The 14,746-nt window shown below is 45.6% G+C and overlaps 1 protein-coding gene across 1 annotated transcript in view; it reads right to left on the minus strand.

Moving 5' to 3' along the window:
* ZNF512 (zinc finger protein 512) overlaps positions 1-12,474 on the minus strand; it is a 79,817-nt gene extending 67,343 nt beyond the window's left edge. Inside the window, 2 exon segments of the mRNA XM_050951143.1 lie at positions 12,364-12,387; positions 12,389-12,474. Of these exon segments, the coding sequence (XP_050807100.1) occupies positions 12,364-12,387; positions 12,389-12,474 (110 nt within the window).
* Positions 12,475-14,746: the final 2,272 nt, after the last annotated feature.

The following is a 14,746-nucleotide window of genomic DNA, read 5'->3' on the forward strand; positions in this document are numbered from 1 at the left end:
AACGAAGAAGGGCTAAATTGTCAATTTTCTTCATGGCAAAAAGTTAACAGCAGGCACCACAAAGTTCCCTTTCAAGGATGGGGCTTGCTTAATGTATTAATTATCTGGAAGAGGGGGTTAGTAGGGAGGTGACAAAATTTGCAGATGACACAAATTATGCAGACTGGTCTGAGACAGAGGCAATGGGGAGAAACTTCAGAGGGATCCTAACAAAACAGGAAATGAGCAGCACGATTGCAAATGAATGTCAATGAATGCTGGCAAATGAATGTTGACAAATGCAAAGAAACGTACAATGGATGGAATAATTCACTATTCACATATACTACTGACTTCTAAATGTACTGTACAAGTCAGAAAAGATCTGTGGATCACTATGGGCAGAACCAGTCCAAAAAAGACAAAACAAAAAAAAAAGTTTGAATGCTTAAGGAATCAGACGGTGAAAAAAAGTTATTATGGCTGTCAATCACAGTTAACTCACGCGATTAACTCAAAAAAATTAACTGCGATTAAAAAAAAAAATCAATCACTATTAATTGCACAGTTAAACAACAGAATACCAATTGAAATTCATTAAATGTTTGTGGATGTTTTTCTACATTTTCAAATATTTTGATTTCTATTACAACAGAGTATGAAGTGTACAGTGCTCACTTTATATTATTTTTATTACAAATATTTGCACTGTAAAAAAGAAAGTATTTTTCAATTCACCTCATACAAGTAGTGCAATCTCTATCCTGAAAGTAACTTACAAATGTAGATATTTCTGTGTTACGTAACTGCACTCAAAACAAAACAATGTAAAATTTTAGCACGTACAAGTCCACTGAGTCCTACTTCTGGTTCAGCCAACCGCAAAGACAAATTTGTTTACATTTATGGGAGATATTGCTGCCTGCTTCTTATTTACAATGTCACCTAAAAGTGAGAGCAGGCATTTGCATGGCACATTTGTAGCCAGCGTTGCAAGGTATTTATGTTCCAGATGTGGCATACAAATGTTTAGCATTTCATGCTTCTGCCACCATTCCAGAGGACATACTTCCATGCTGATAATGCTCGTTAAAAAATACTGTGTTATTAAATTTGTGACTGAACTCCTTGGGGAAGAATTGTATGTCCCCTGCTCTGTTTTACTCATATTCTGCATATATTTCATGTCATAGCAGTCTTGAATGATAACCCAGCACGTTGTTTGATTTACAAACACTGTTACTGCAGATTTGACAAATGCAAAGAAGGTACCTGTGATATTCCCCTCTGGTGTTATCTGGACCAGTGATCTGCTAGGCCACTCCAATTCTTGACTCTGGGAACCAGCCTTACCCTGGTCTGCTGTGAAAACCCGCACGCCTGGGCTGTTTACGCACAGCCTCTAGCATGTAAGCTGCTCCCAGCTACTTGCAACAGAATGACACTAGCCAATAGCTCCAGTCCCAGAGACAACCCTAGCAACGTCCATCTTGCAGTGTCCAGTTATGCCTCCTGGACGCTGCAAGCTTATATGATGCCAATTTTACAGAAATTGATATGTACCAGGCTTGTTATCCCAAGGGCAGCCTCTGACACACTTCAAATCAAATGCATTGTGTGAAAGACCAAGGCCAGTGGGGTGCAGGAGTCTGGTAGAGAGCAAATATACTGGTCACTAGGTGAGTAGTTTTCTGTTCCCTGAGTGACCAGAGCAGGGGCTGCACTAGAGTAGTCAGGAACTTGCTAGAACCAATTAAGGCAGACAGGCTGATTAGAACACCTGCAGCCAATCAAGGCAGGCTAATCAGGACACCTGGGTTTAAAAAGGAGCTCACTCCAGTCAGGTGGGAAGGAGCTAGAGAAGAGGAAGTGCGTGTGAGGAGCTGGAAGCAAGAGGCACAAGGAGCTGAGAGTGAGAGCTGTGCTGCTGGAGGACTAAGGAGTACAAGCGCTATCAGACACCAGGAGGAAGGTCCTGTGGTGAGGATAAAGAAGGTGTTTGGAGGAGGCCTTGGGGAAGAAGCCCAGAGAGGTGTAGCTGTCACACAGCTGTTACAAGAAGCACTATAGAAAGCTGCAATCCATAGGGCCCTGGGCTGGAACCCGGAGTAGAGGGTGGGCCCGGGTTCCCCCCAAACCTCCCAACTCCTGATCAGACACAGGAGGAGTTGATCCAGACTGTGGGGGAGATCACTGAGGTGAGCAAATCTGCCAATAAGCGCAGGACTCACCAAGGTAGAGGAGGAACTTTGTCACAATTGCTTTGTGTAGAACAAACAAAATTTTTAACTATAAAGATAGACTTTAAGTGATTATAAGTCAAAACAAGTCAGATTTGGTCAAATTAAATAAAAGCAAAATGCATTCTAAGCTGATCTTAACACTTTCAGTGCCCTTACAAACTTAGATGCTTCTCACCACAGATAGGCTGGTTGCTCTTCAGCCAGGCTCTCCCCTTTGATCAGCACTTCAGTTGCTTGGTGGTGGTGCTTGAAGATGCAGGTGGAAGAGAGAGAGAGAGAGCCTGGCAAATGTCTCTCCCTTTTACCATGTCCTTTCTTTCCTCTTGGCTTTGCCGCCTCCCTCCCCCCCCCACCCCCCGACTTCAGAGTCAGGTGAGAATTACCTCCTCGCAGTTCCAAACTGACCAAAGGAAGGGGGGTGACTCTCTCAAGAGTCTAACAGATTCTTTTGTTGCTGCCTAGGCCATCACCCTTTGTTCCTGAGTGGTCGGGCTGGGTTTGTCCCATCCTCGCCCTGATGAGGTGCGAACTGCCTCTCTGCTCTTGGAGAGTTTTTGCCTGGGCTTATTATAAGCCACGGGGATACATTTTCAGCCTCATAACTACATATGAAATTATAACCTATAACATTACTGTAACAACAATGATCAGTGCATCATGAGCCTTCCAAAGACACCTGACATGACCAACTTTGCATTGGATACCACACAATCATTTTACAAGGATGAACATGGGTGTGCTGACTGTCTCCCTGAGGTACAGAGCATCACAGTACCATTGTGAGATTTCTAAAAATATCTAAAGCATGTTACCCAAGACTTAAGAATCTGAAGTGCCTTCCAAAATCTGAGAGGGATGAAGTGTGGCGCACGCTTTCAGAAGTCTTAAAAGAGTGACACTCAGATGTGGAAACTACAGAACCTGAACACCAAAAAAGAAAATCAACCTTCTGCTGGTGGCATCTGATTCAAATGATGAAAATGAACATGCATTGGTCCACTCTGCTTTGGATCGTTATCGAGCAGAACCTGTCATCAGCACGATGCATATCCTCTGGAATGGTGGTTGAAGCATGAAGGGACATATGAATCTTTAGCGCATCTGGCACGTAAATATCTTGCAACGTCGGTTACAACAGTGCCATGCAAACGCCTGTTCTGACTTTCAGATGACACTGTAAACAAGAAGCTGGCAGCATTATTGCCTGCAAAAGTAACCAAACTTGTTTGTCTGAGCAATTGGCTGAAGTAGGACTGAGTGGACTTGTAGGCTCTAAAGTTTTACATCGTTTTATTTTTGAATGCAGTTATTTTTTTGTACATAATTCAACATTTATAAGTTCAACTTTCATGATAAAAAGATTGCACTACAGTACTTGTATTAGGTTATTTCTTTTGTTTTTTACAGTGAAAATATTTGTAATAAATATAACGTGAGCACTGTACACTTTGTATTGTGTTATAACTGAATTAATATCTGAAAATGTAAAAAACATCCTTCTATTATTGTTTAGCAGTGCAATTAATCATGATTCATCATCATTTTAATTGCTTGACAGCCCTAGTTATAATGGCACTATTAGAGAGACAAGGTGAGTGAGGTAATGTCTTTTACTGGACCAACTTTTGTTGGTGAGATAGAGAAGCTTTCAAGACCACTTTACCTCTTGAATAACCTGGCATCAACATGGCTACAACTACGCTGCATTCAATAATGGCATTATATAAGTCAGAGGCTCATCCTTCAGTTCTGGTGGCCACCCTATCTACTTCTGTATGACGAGAGATTGAAAAGATTGGACTGTTTAGTGAGGTGACAGAAGAGCAGGGATATGACAGCAGGATAAAAAATGATGATTACATTTAAAACTGATAAAAGAAAATATCTTTTTACATAATGCATAACCAACCTGTGGATCTCAATGCCACTATACTTTATTGAGGCCAAGAGCTTATCACAATTCCCAAAAGGACTAGACAGTTACATGGACAATAAGACAACTTTATTTAGTTATTGCAGGCAATACAGTATTAGCATTACTGTACACTACTATTTTTTTAATCTTTCTTTCAATCTATCCTGCTGTTTCTTCAGTCTGGATATTAAAAACAAAACAGTTCTAATTTTAAATCAGTCTGCTCTTAAAATGTTTTAGTGGTACACGCTAAACTATATCAAGAAAAAAAAAGCCTCTGACAGGCTGCAGTACCACACAAACGGGAAAGAGAAAAATACTGCTGTAGATGAGTTTTTATTAGTAGAGATAGCAGTTTCACTGTGCTTATGTCTTCACTGCAGAGTTAACTTGAGTTATGCACTCAAGTTAGTCAAGCTCAAGCGGTCACACCGTGAAACAACATTTGAGTTGCTGCGTCCACATTGCCATTGCACTCACTCTCATGTAACACTAAGGGTACATCCAAACTACCCGCCACTTCGGCGGGTAGCGATCGATCCCTGAATGCGCTCCCTGTCGACTCCGGAACTCCACCAGGACGAGAGGCGGAAACAGAGTTGACGGGGGAGTCGTGGCCGTCGATCCTGCGCCCTGAGGACGGGAGGTAAGTCGATCTAAGGTACGTCAACTTCAGCTACGCATTCTCATAGCTGAAGTTGGGTATCTTAGATCGACACTCCCCTACCAGTGTAGACCAGGCCTAATACATCTGGGGGCACATCCCATGGTTCTCTGCACTGCAGTAAACTGAGTTGCTCTATGAATTCTTCCCCAATAAGTTGCAAAGAAGTTGTCTGTCCTTACAGGGGGAACTTTGGGACAGCATTGGAGGACCAATAGCACTCAAGCGGAGCTAGCCTATGTCCACACTACAGTGGTCATATTAGCAGCTGACAAGTGGCACTAACTCAAGCTTTAGCTTATACCCCCGGACAAACCAATGAATTTGAATCTAAAGCACCACCACACTCAAGTTAATATGTTGTGTGGATGGAACTTGAGTTGTGCGTAACTCAAATTAACTTTGCTGTGAAGAAACCATGGGGCACAGTGTTCACTAAAGGCTTCTGGCTCAATGTTGTCCGAAATGTTATGTAACTTTAGCCCCCTCGTGGCCAAGATGGAGTCTGCTCTGCAGGCAGCTCTGGCCAAGAGAAAGCACGTGCAGGAATGCAGCAGGAGAAATCCCTTCCACCCCAGAGGCACCTGTTCCACACACACCCACAGGAAAAGTACAATGGATATAACGAAGGGAGATATTTATTTACAGAGGGATGAGAGGAGAAATAGAACAAGGGGAAATATAAGGGGAGCTGTGAAACAGGGCTGCATCCAAACTAAGGCCCCACGGGCCCAGTGGTAGCAGAGTCTGGAAGGGTAGACACTGAGCAATGTGTCTGCACACAGAGTTCAGGAGGTCTGAGCAAAGTTCCAGTCCAGTGGTGAGTCTTGGGTGCTGGTTGTCTTCGGTGCCAATGAACTCTCCCCAGCAAACTCCTCTGGTGCCCTCTTCTGTCGCTCTCTGCAAAGCCCCACAGAGCGACCACCTTCCCACTTAACTAGCTACAACCTCCCTCCTTGTTCCCAATGCAGAGTCACAAGCCCCAGTACTCACAACCCCATGCAGCTCTGGGCAGCCGTGATACTGGGTCCAGCTCTGGCCTGTCCTTCTCGGGTGATTCCTCCCTGGCACAGTGCCCCTCCTGGCTCGTGTCCTGGGCTGTCTCCGATCAGCCCTGTCCTTCTCAGGCCTCTGATAGGTTCTCCTTGCTTCACTTTTCCAGTGCCTGCTCACTGCCTCCCTCTCTCCCTGGAGCTCCAGCGCTGCCCCCTGGGGTTTCCCTCCTTTTTGCTTACTCTCCCCTGGGAAAAAGATTTAAAGGGGCCATGCTCTCTAAACCCCAAAGGGGTTGCAGTTACAAAAGCTTCCATTATGCCAACAAGAAGCAGGCACATGAAAAAGACAGTATCTTCACTCCAGGGCCATAACCCAGGTATCAGGCGCCAACCTCATTTTACTGATATCCAACCAATTTCCAAATACTTAAAGAAAGGTAAGTAGACAAAGTCCCTTGTCAGAAGTACATAGATTCTAAAGAGACAATAAACAAATTTAGGCACTGGATGGGATACTGATTGAACAGTGACATTTTAGATGTAACTTATGGGTCCCCTGAATACCAGGGTGGATAAAAACCAATGATTTTAAAAAAATTGGATTTTTTTGATAAAATGCTTTTTGAGGAAAACACAGTTAAAGACAGTTTTAATTAAAATACATTATAGCTCAAAGATATTTCATCATGGAATAGGGATTATAAATTCTAATTCTATAGTATGAGACAATATATTCATGTAATGTTTAAGAAAAGTTTTGTAAATATGTTCCAATAGTTCATGGATTAGGGACCCAATTTTATGGGGTTCCAAATTAATCTAACTACCCAATGGGATCCAGTGCTCAGTCCAGAAGACACTATCAGGAAGATACCATCCCACAGTATTCTTGCCGGCAAGTTAAAGTATGGGCTGGATGAATGGACTATAAGGTAGACAGAAAGCTGGCTAGTTCGTTGGGCTCAATGGGTAGTGATCAATGGCTCCATGTCTAGTTGTTAGCCGGTATCAAGCGGAGTGCCCCAAGGGTCGGTCCTGGGACCGGTTTTGTTCAATATCTTCATTAATGATATGGAGGATGGCATGGACTGCACCCTCAGCAAGTTTGCAGATGAAACTAAACTGGGAGGAGTGGTAGATAGGTTGGAGGGTAGGGATAGGATACAGAGGGACCTAGACAAATTAGAGGATTGGGCCAAAAGAAACCTGATGAGTTTCAACAAGGACAGGTGCAGAGTCCTGCACTTAGGACGGAAGAATCCCATGCACTGTTACAGACTAGGGACCGAGTGGCTAGGCAGCAGTTCTGCAGAAAAGGACCTAGGGGTTACAGTGGACGAGAAGTTGGATATGAGTCAATAGTGTGCTCTTGTTGCCAAGAAGGCTAAGGTATTTTGGGCTGTATAAGTAGGGGCATTGCAAGCAGATCGAGGGACGTGATCATTCCCCTCTATTCGATATTGGTGAGGCCTCATCTGGAGTACTGTGTCCTTTTGGGCCACACACTACAAGAAGGATGTGGAAAAATTAGAGAGAGTCCAGCGGAGGGCAACAAAAATGATTAGGGGGCTGGAGCACATGATTTATGAGGAGAGGCTGAGGGAACTGGCATTGTTTACTCTGCGGAAGAGAAGAATGAGGGGCGATTTGATAGCTGCTTTCAACTACATGAAAGAGGGTTCCAAAGAGGATGGATCTAGACTGCTCTCAGTGATAGCAGATGACAGAACAAGGAGTAATGGTCTCAAGCTGCAGTGGGGGAGCTTTAGGTTGGATATTAGGAAAAAGTTTTCACTAGGAGGACGGTGAAGCACTGGAATGGGTTCCCTAGGAAGGTGGTGAAATCTCCTTCCTTAGAGGTTTTTAAGGTCAGGCTTGACAAAGCCCTGGCTGGGATGATTTAGTTGAGGATTGGTCCTGCTTTGAGCAGGGCGTTGGACTAGATGACCTCCTGAAGTCCCTTCCAACCCTGATATTCTATGATTCTATGGAAAGGTCTGGAGATAAATGTGAGAAGGGAGGGACAGGTAGCAGAAACAAAAGTGAAACTGTCTGAGCAGCATATTCCACAAGTCTTGAGGTCTTTCTGAGCGTAGCCTTCATTGATTTAAAATCTACCATGCCATTCTCTCACTAGAAGGGAAAGCCTATAATGGCAGCTGGCTGTAAAAGAGACCCAGTTTGGGAATATTTTAATCAAGTTCCTCTACCTGAGGGTAAGACAGGCATGCATGCAAAATGTAAACAGCATCATGAGAAGTGTTCCTTCTCAGAAGGAAGCTGCGTTGAAGATGATGAAAGGAACATGTCTGAACATGCAGGATCTTCAAGTTGGTAAACTTTTTTATTTCATACTTCTTTCTTAAGGACTGCCTGTTTCCCTTCTGGGCTATTCTTGAATTCTCATGTTTGAGCAAAAAATATAGTTGTTACTTTATGGTATCGTTTTAGATGCAGTTGTGATAAAAAATAAATAGCTGAAATAGGCAGATCTTCCTTTTACAATTTCACCTTTAAAGTAGTACGAAGTGTCAGTGAATGCAATGAGTAAAACTAAATGAGCAGTACAGTAATAATAACTGCATTGACTAATTTTATTTAGGAGAATCCATTCTCAACATATAGGATTCTGAAGACTATCCACCTTCAAGATCACCATCATTTTCTTTAGTTTCAGAGTTATCTTCCAATGTTAGTGTTTCAGTCACATCATGTATGTCACACAGCCACAGTATATTACCCGTAGCAAAAAGGAAAAAAAAAAATCTCCATCATCCAGAAACAACCACAGATGAATTTGTGATAAGATCCAGATTACAAAAAGAGGTAATTGATGAAAACAATGTCCGGTTTGTTTATGCAACAAACTCTCCTTTCTCTATGATTGAGAACCCACACTTCATTAACATGGTTCAGTCATTAAGACCAGAATACATTCCACCCAACAGAGCAGATGCCGCAGGCAAATTGCTGGATAAAGTGTATGAAAGAGAAATTGAGCCGTGAGCAAAAGGTCTAGAGGGTAAAATTGTTATCCTGAGTCTTGATGGGTGGAGCAATGACCACAATGATCCTGTTGTGTGTGCTTGTGCGACAACAGAAGGGAATGTCTTCCTTACAGAAACAATTGATACATCAGGAAATGCGCACACAGCAGAATACTTACAAGAAGTAGCAGCAAAGGCAATAACAAACTGTGGGGAAAAAAATGCAAATGTCTAGTACACAGCTTGGTCACAGACAATGCTGCAAATGTATCCAAGATTAGAAGAAATTTAGAATAGAGTCCCAAGCTAACAACATACGGTTGCAGTTCTCATTTGATGCACCTCCTAGCCAAAGACTTCAGCGTTCCAGAAATAAAGGCTAATATTGTTGACATTGCAAAATACTTCTGTAACAAGCACTTTGCAGCAGCTGCTCTGAAAAAAGTGAGAGAAACCAAGCTACCTCTCCCATAAGATGTGCAATGGAACTCGGTAGTGGACTGTTCTGAGCACTATATGAAGAACTCGCCTAATCTGATGACAGTTTGTGAACAAGATCGTGAAAAAATAGATGGCACTGTCACAGCCAAAATTCTGAACATTGGGCTTAAGAGAAATGTTGAACACCTGCTGAGTACCCTGAAGCCTATTTCTGTAGCCTTGAACAAAATGCAGGGAAATAGCTGCTGAAATTTTGAAGAAACTGAATGAGATCTTTAAAAGAGAAATATGCAATGACAGAGTTAAATTACAAACATTAAAAAAATGAATGGGACAAGCACTATCTCCAGCTCATTTTCTTGCAAATATTCTCAACACTCCTTACCAGGGTCAAATCTTAACCGCTGAAGAGGCTGAGTTGGCTATGACATGGACATCTAGCAATCATCCCTCCATAATGCCAACTATAATAAACTTCACAGCTAAGGGTGAACCATTCAAGAAATATGTTTGCTGATGATGTTTTAAAGAAAGTCACACCAGTGAACTGGTGGAAGTCACTTAAGCGCTTGGATTCAGAGACTGTTGAAGTGATAATCTCATTGTAACAGCAGTAGCTTCTTCTGCCAGTGTAGAAAAAATATTTTCTTCCTTTGAACTAATTCATTCCAAATTGAGAAATCGTGTGGGACCTGAAAAAGCAGGAAAGCTTGTTTTTCTTTTCCAGATTATGAACAAACAGGAAAATGAAGACTGAGTCAGCTGCAGAAGCCAATATTTTAGGTTTCTCATGTTGACCTGGCTGACATAGTCGATTTAATTTTTTTTTAAAAATATTTCATTTAACTATTTTAGTTAAAATAATTTTAACCAAAACAAATCTGATTTTAAAAAACTTGAATGTTTAACTAAATTAAAAAAATTCCTATGTATGTTGTTAAAATATTATGTTTACTATTGAAGGAAAAAATCCAGAATACATAACATTCTTGTTTTAGTTAAATATAAGAACATAAGAACGGCCATACTGGTTCAGACCAAAGGTCCATCAAACCCAGTATCCTGTCCTCTTGACGGTGGCCAATGGCAAGTGCCCCAAAGGGAATGAACTGAAAGGTTATCATCAGCTGATCCATGCCGTCACCCAATCCCAGCTTCCGGCAAACAAAACAATTTAAATGTCTCTCTGGTAATGTTCTCCTCCTAATAAGGCATGGCAAGAAAATCCTCCAAATATTAATGATTAACCTGTTGAATTGGAGATAGTTCACCTCCCAATGACTTCATAAATAGCTGTTTCAACTACTTTTGGTAAATGAAATAACCAAACATTCATTCATTCATTTTCTGATATAAAACTAATCTGAAAAGTTTTCAAAAGTAATCACTTTAAAAATGTATAGCGTGTACCTTCTAAAAATGAAACCTACATGTATCTCTGAGTTGTGAAGAATACATATTAAGGTTATAACAACCAACAAGAATGCACTTTTATGTAGAAATCCTTGATTAAATTGAGTCTTCCTGACTAGTGATTTAAATCAATTTGATTTAAATCAAATCCACACTCCTGAACACTTTGAATCTTGCAGAGGTATTTTTAATTAACAACCATCAACAATTCCAATGCAGTTATGTGTCTGATGAGATGTTAATCAAGGTGCTTACAGAGGCACATGGATAAGGAGTCAGCCTCAGCACCAAATGTCCATGTGCTGTGTGTGGAAAAGTATATTCCCACTGCTAAAACTCTATTAGTTTCTATAGTTAACCAGGTTCAAAAGATCTGAATGAATGCCATTTTGGTTCCACCATACAACTCCCTAAAACCTGTATCTTCAGTTCCAATCCATCCAGCACTCTGTCCCTTTCTGAGGTGATCTGTGCGTGGACCTGGCTTTCATGTCACATTCAACCTCTGTCTAGACTCACATTATTTTCAATGCCCTGCAACATTATAACACTTGAATGCCTGAACTGTCTTTGAAAGAAGTTTAAATGTTCGCATGCAGGCAAATGCTCTTCTGGTTCCAGCAGCTCAAAGCATAGGACCAATCTCTAGCTCAGTCAAGCAAACTTGTACTAGATCAGTTTCCTAATATAGACTGTTAATATCTATAGTAACATAGAGCCTAGGAGCCCTAGCCATGGTCCAGGATCCCACTGTGCTAGGCCCTGCACAAACACAGAACAAGACATGCTCCCCTACCTCTGAGAATTTATAATCTAAGTATAGAGCAAGAGACACCAGATGGACACAGACCTACTGAAGTGGAATCAAAGGTAACCTGAGGATAGGCTGTTGTCTCTATTTACAAGTTTTGTAGTTTGTGCCTTCCCCACCTTCAGAGACAAGCTGCCCCTTTCCGGCCGAGAACACGCCCAGGCCCCCCAGACAAGGAGACAACCCCTGCGGGTAACTCGAGCTGCCCCCCCTCCCCGGACACAGCCCCTGCCCGTAACTCGAGCCAGCCAGCCCCCCCCCCCCCACGACACGGAGACAGCCCCTGCCCTGTAACTCGAGCCAGCCCCCCCTAGACACAGAGACAGCCCCCGCCTGTAACTCGAGCCAGGCCCCCCCCGCCCCGGACATGGAGACAGCCCCCGCCCGTAACTCGAGCCAGGCCCCCCCCGCCCCGGACATGAAGACAGCCCCCGCCCGTAACTCGAGCCAGGCCCCCCCCGCCCCGGACATGGAGACAGCCCCCGCCCGTAACTCGAGCCAGGCCCCCCCCGCCCCGGACATGGAGACAGCCCCCGCCCGTAACTCGAGCCAGGCCCCCCTGGACACAGAGACAGCCCCTGCCAAGGCTGCCGGGGCGGGGGGGGAGGGCAAGTGGGGCAATTTGCCCCAGGCTCCCACAAGAATATAGTATTACAACGTCTTTTATGGAAGAGGCCCCCAAAATTGCTTTGCCCCAGGCCCCCCGAATCCTCTGGGCAGCCCTGGCCCCTGCCCTGGAGAGCTCACAGCCCAGTCTGAAACAAGGCACAAGTCAGTGGGGCACAAAGGGAGGGAGCTGGCGGGACGAGCTCAGCTAGGGGCTGCCACTTGCCCCCGGACCGGCGCCGAGCACAGCGCGGGGAGGGGGAGACTGAGCTGCCTGAAGCGGGGAGGGGGCGAGTAACAAGCACTTACCGAACAACCGTCGCTCCACATGGCGCGCCTCACGACCACCTCATCGCTCTGCGCCACTCGCAAACAGCGGGGATCACACACGTGACCCAAAAAGGCTCGCGGTGACATCATCTTACCGCGCCTCAACCATAGAGTCAGACCCTCCGCCGGAGCAGCCGTTTCCGAGAGTGCCGCGCCCCCTCCCGCTCTGGTGGACCAGCCCCAAGCAGGAGCAGGAGCGAAAGTGTGCGCGAGACCTCTGCCCCAGGCGGCGCGGGAGCGGCCGCTTCCCCTGCCGTGATGCCTGGCGCATGGCTGGCCCCACAGCCCCCTTTCCCTTATTCCGTTGGCGGCATCAAACACAGGCTTCGTGCCTTTGTCTTGAGGCCCTTCCTAGCCTAGCCTCAAGAAAGCCGTCTCCTCGGAGTCACCACTGCTGTGAGCTCTTCAAAACCCAGCTAGCTGGCCATGCCCAGGCAGCGGCCAGCTGTGAGTGTTGCTCACTGAGCCAGAATTACTATTGGCATCTGGAGGAGCAGGCCAGGAGTGGAGTTATGGGAGCTGGAGAGAGAGAGGCTGCCTGTGTGGTCTCCTAATCATGAACTACAACTGAATCACCTTCTGAGCAGGGGCGGCTCCAGGCACCAGCGCAGCAAGCGCATGCCTGGGGCCGCAAGCCGCAGGGGGCAGGCAGGCAACCTTTGGTGACGTTTCTGCGGTAGGTTCGCCTGTTTGGGCAGCAATTCAGTGGCGAGTACAATGAAGGCGCAGGACCAGCAGATCACCCGCAGAACCGCTGCTGAATCTGCGTGGCCGGCAGACCTCCTACAGAAATGCTGCCAAAGGCCGCCTAACTGCCGTGCTTGGGGCGGCAAAAAATATTATAGAGCCGCCCCTGCTTCTGAGCCATCTGAATGGCAAGGTCACCTGTTCCTTCCGGCTTATTTGACTTCTCCCCCTCCCACAACTAGAGCAGCACCTGCCGAAACAAGAAACTCAGGACATATCTTTTGAGTAGCCATCAAACTGTCACCATAATGGTCCTGCATTCCCATTTGTGTCCTTTAGGGTTTGTCTGGCCTAGATTATAAACCCAGAAAGGACCATTGTAATCATCTAGTTTGATTTAGAAGTGTGTTGTTAGAACATAGAATCATATAGGACTGCAAGGGACCTCAAGAGGTCATTTAGTCCAGTCCCCTGCTCTCCTGGTAGGACTAAATATTATCTGGACCAGGGGTCTCAAACTCAATGTACCTTAGGACCAGTGCCAGTCCTCAAATCCTCCCAGTGGGCCAATTATGTCACTCATGCCACCCAGAACCTGCCCCCCCAAACTCCACCCCCACCTGGTTCTGGGATAGGATGAACAGATGTCCCATTTTTATAGGGACAGTCCAGTTTTTTGGGACTTTTCTTCTATAGGCGCCTATTACCCCCACCCCGTCCCATTTTTTCACAGTTGCTATCTGGTCACCCTACTCTGGGAGGGAGATTGGGTTGGGGAGGAGGTCTGGGGTAGGGGATTGGGGAGCAGGGTTCAGGCTCTGGGAGGGAGTTTGGGTGCAGAAGGGGTGAGAGGTTGGACTCGGAGGGAGTCTGGGTGGGGGTCGGGTGCAAGCTCTGGGATGGAGTTTGGGTGCTAAGTGCAGGCTCTGGGATGGGGCAGGGTGTGCAGAAGGAGGATGGGGTGGGGTTGCAGGCTCTGGGAGGGAGTTTAGGAGCAGGAGGGATGCAGGCTCTGGGAGGGAATCTGGGAGCAGAAGGGGGTGTGTGGGAAAGGGGAGGGGGTGCAGGCTCCTGGAGGGGGTCAGGGTGTGTGGCGCTTACCTAAAGCTCCAAGGTAGGGTGGGGCCAGGCTAGGGGGCCTCCGCAAGCTGCTGCCCCCAAACACCACCCCCACAGCTTTCCATTGGCCGCAGAGGCACTCAGGATGGTGGCAGCACGCAGAGGTGCAGCCCTGCCCCAGGGCCACAACGAGGGGCTGGCAGACCCGTGCAGTGAGCAGGCAGAAGCCGCTCAACTCCGCTGCGCTGCTGGTGGTGAGTGGGGTCCTGGGCCATTTTAAATTGCTAAGGAAGCGGCCTGGGACGGCAGGTGGAGTCAAGGGAGAGACCTGGGCCCAAAATTGCTGGAGCCCCACAGGCCACATTGGGGAGATTCTCAGCTGCAGATGGCCCACGGGCTGGGAGTTTGAGACCTCTGATTTAGACCATCCCTGTCTGTCTAATCTGCTTTTAAAAATCTCTAATGATGGAGATTCCACAACCTCCCTAGGCAATTTATTACATTGCTTAACCACCCTGACAGGAAGTTTTTCCTAGTGTCCAACCTAAACCTCCCATGCTAGCTAATGTGTTATAGGATAGTTTAATGATTGAAGCACAAGCCTAAGGTTTGAGAG

The sequence above is a fragment of the Gopherus flavomarginatus genome, chromosome 4 (genome assembly GCF_025201925.1).
Source record: "Gopherus flavomarginatus isolate rGopFla2 chromosome 4, rGopFla2.mat.asm, whole genome shotgun sequence".
Classification (NCBI taxonomy): Eukaryota; Metazoa; Chordata; order Testudines; family Testudinidae; genus Gopherus; species Gopherus flavomarginatus.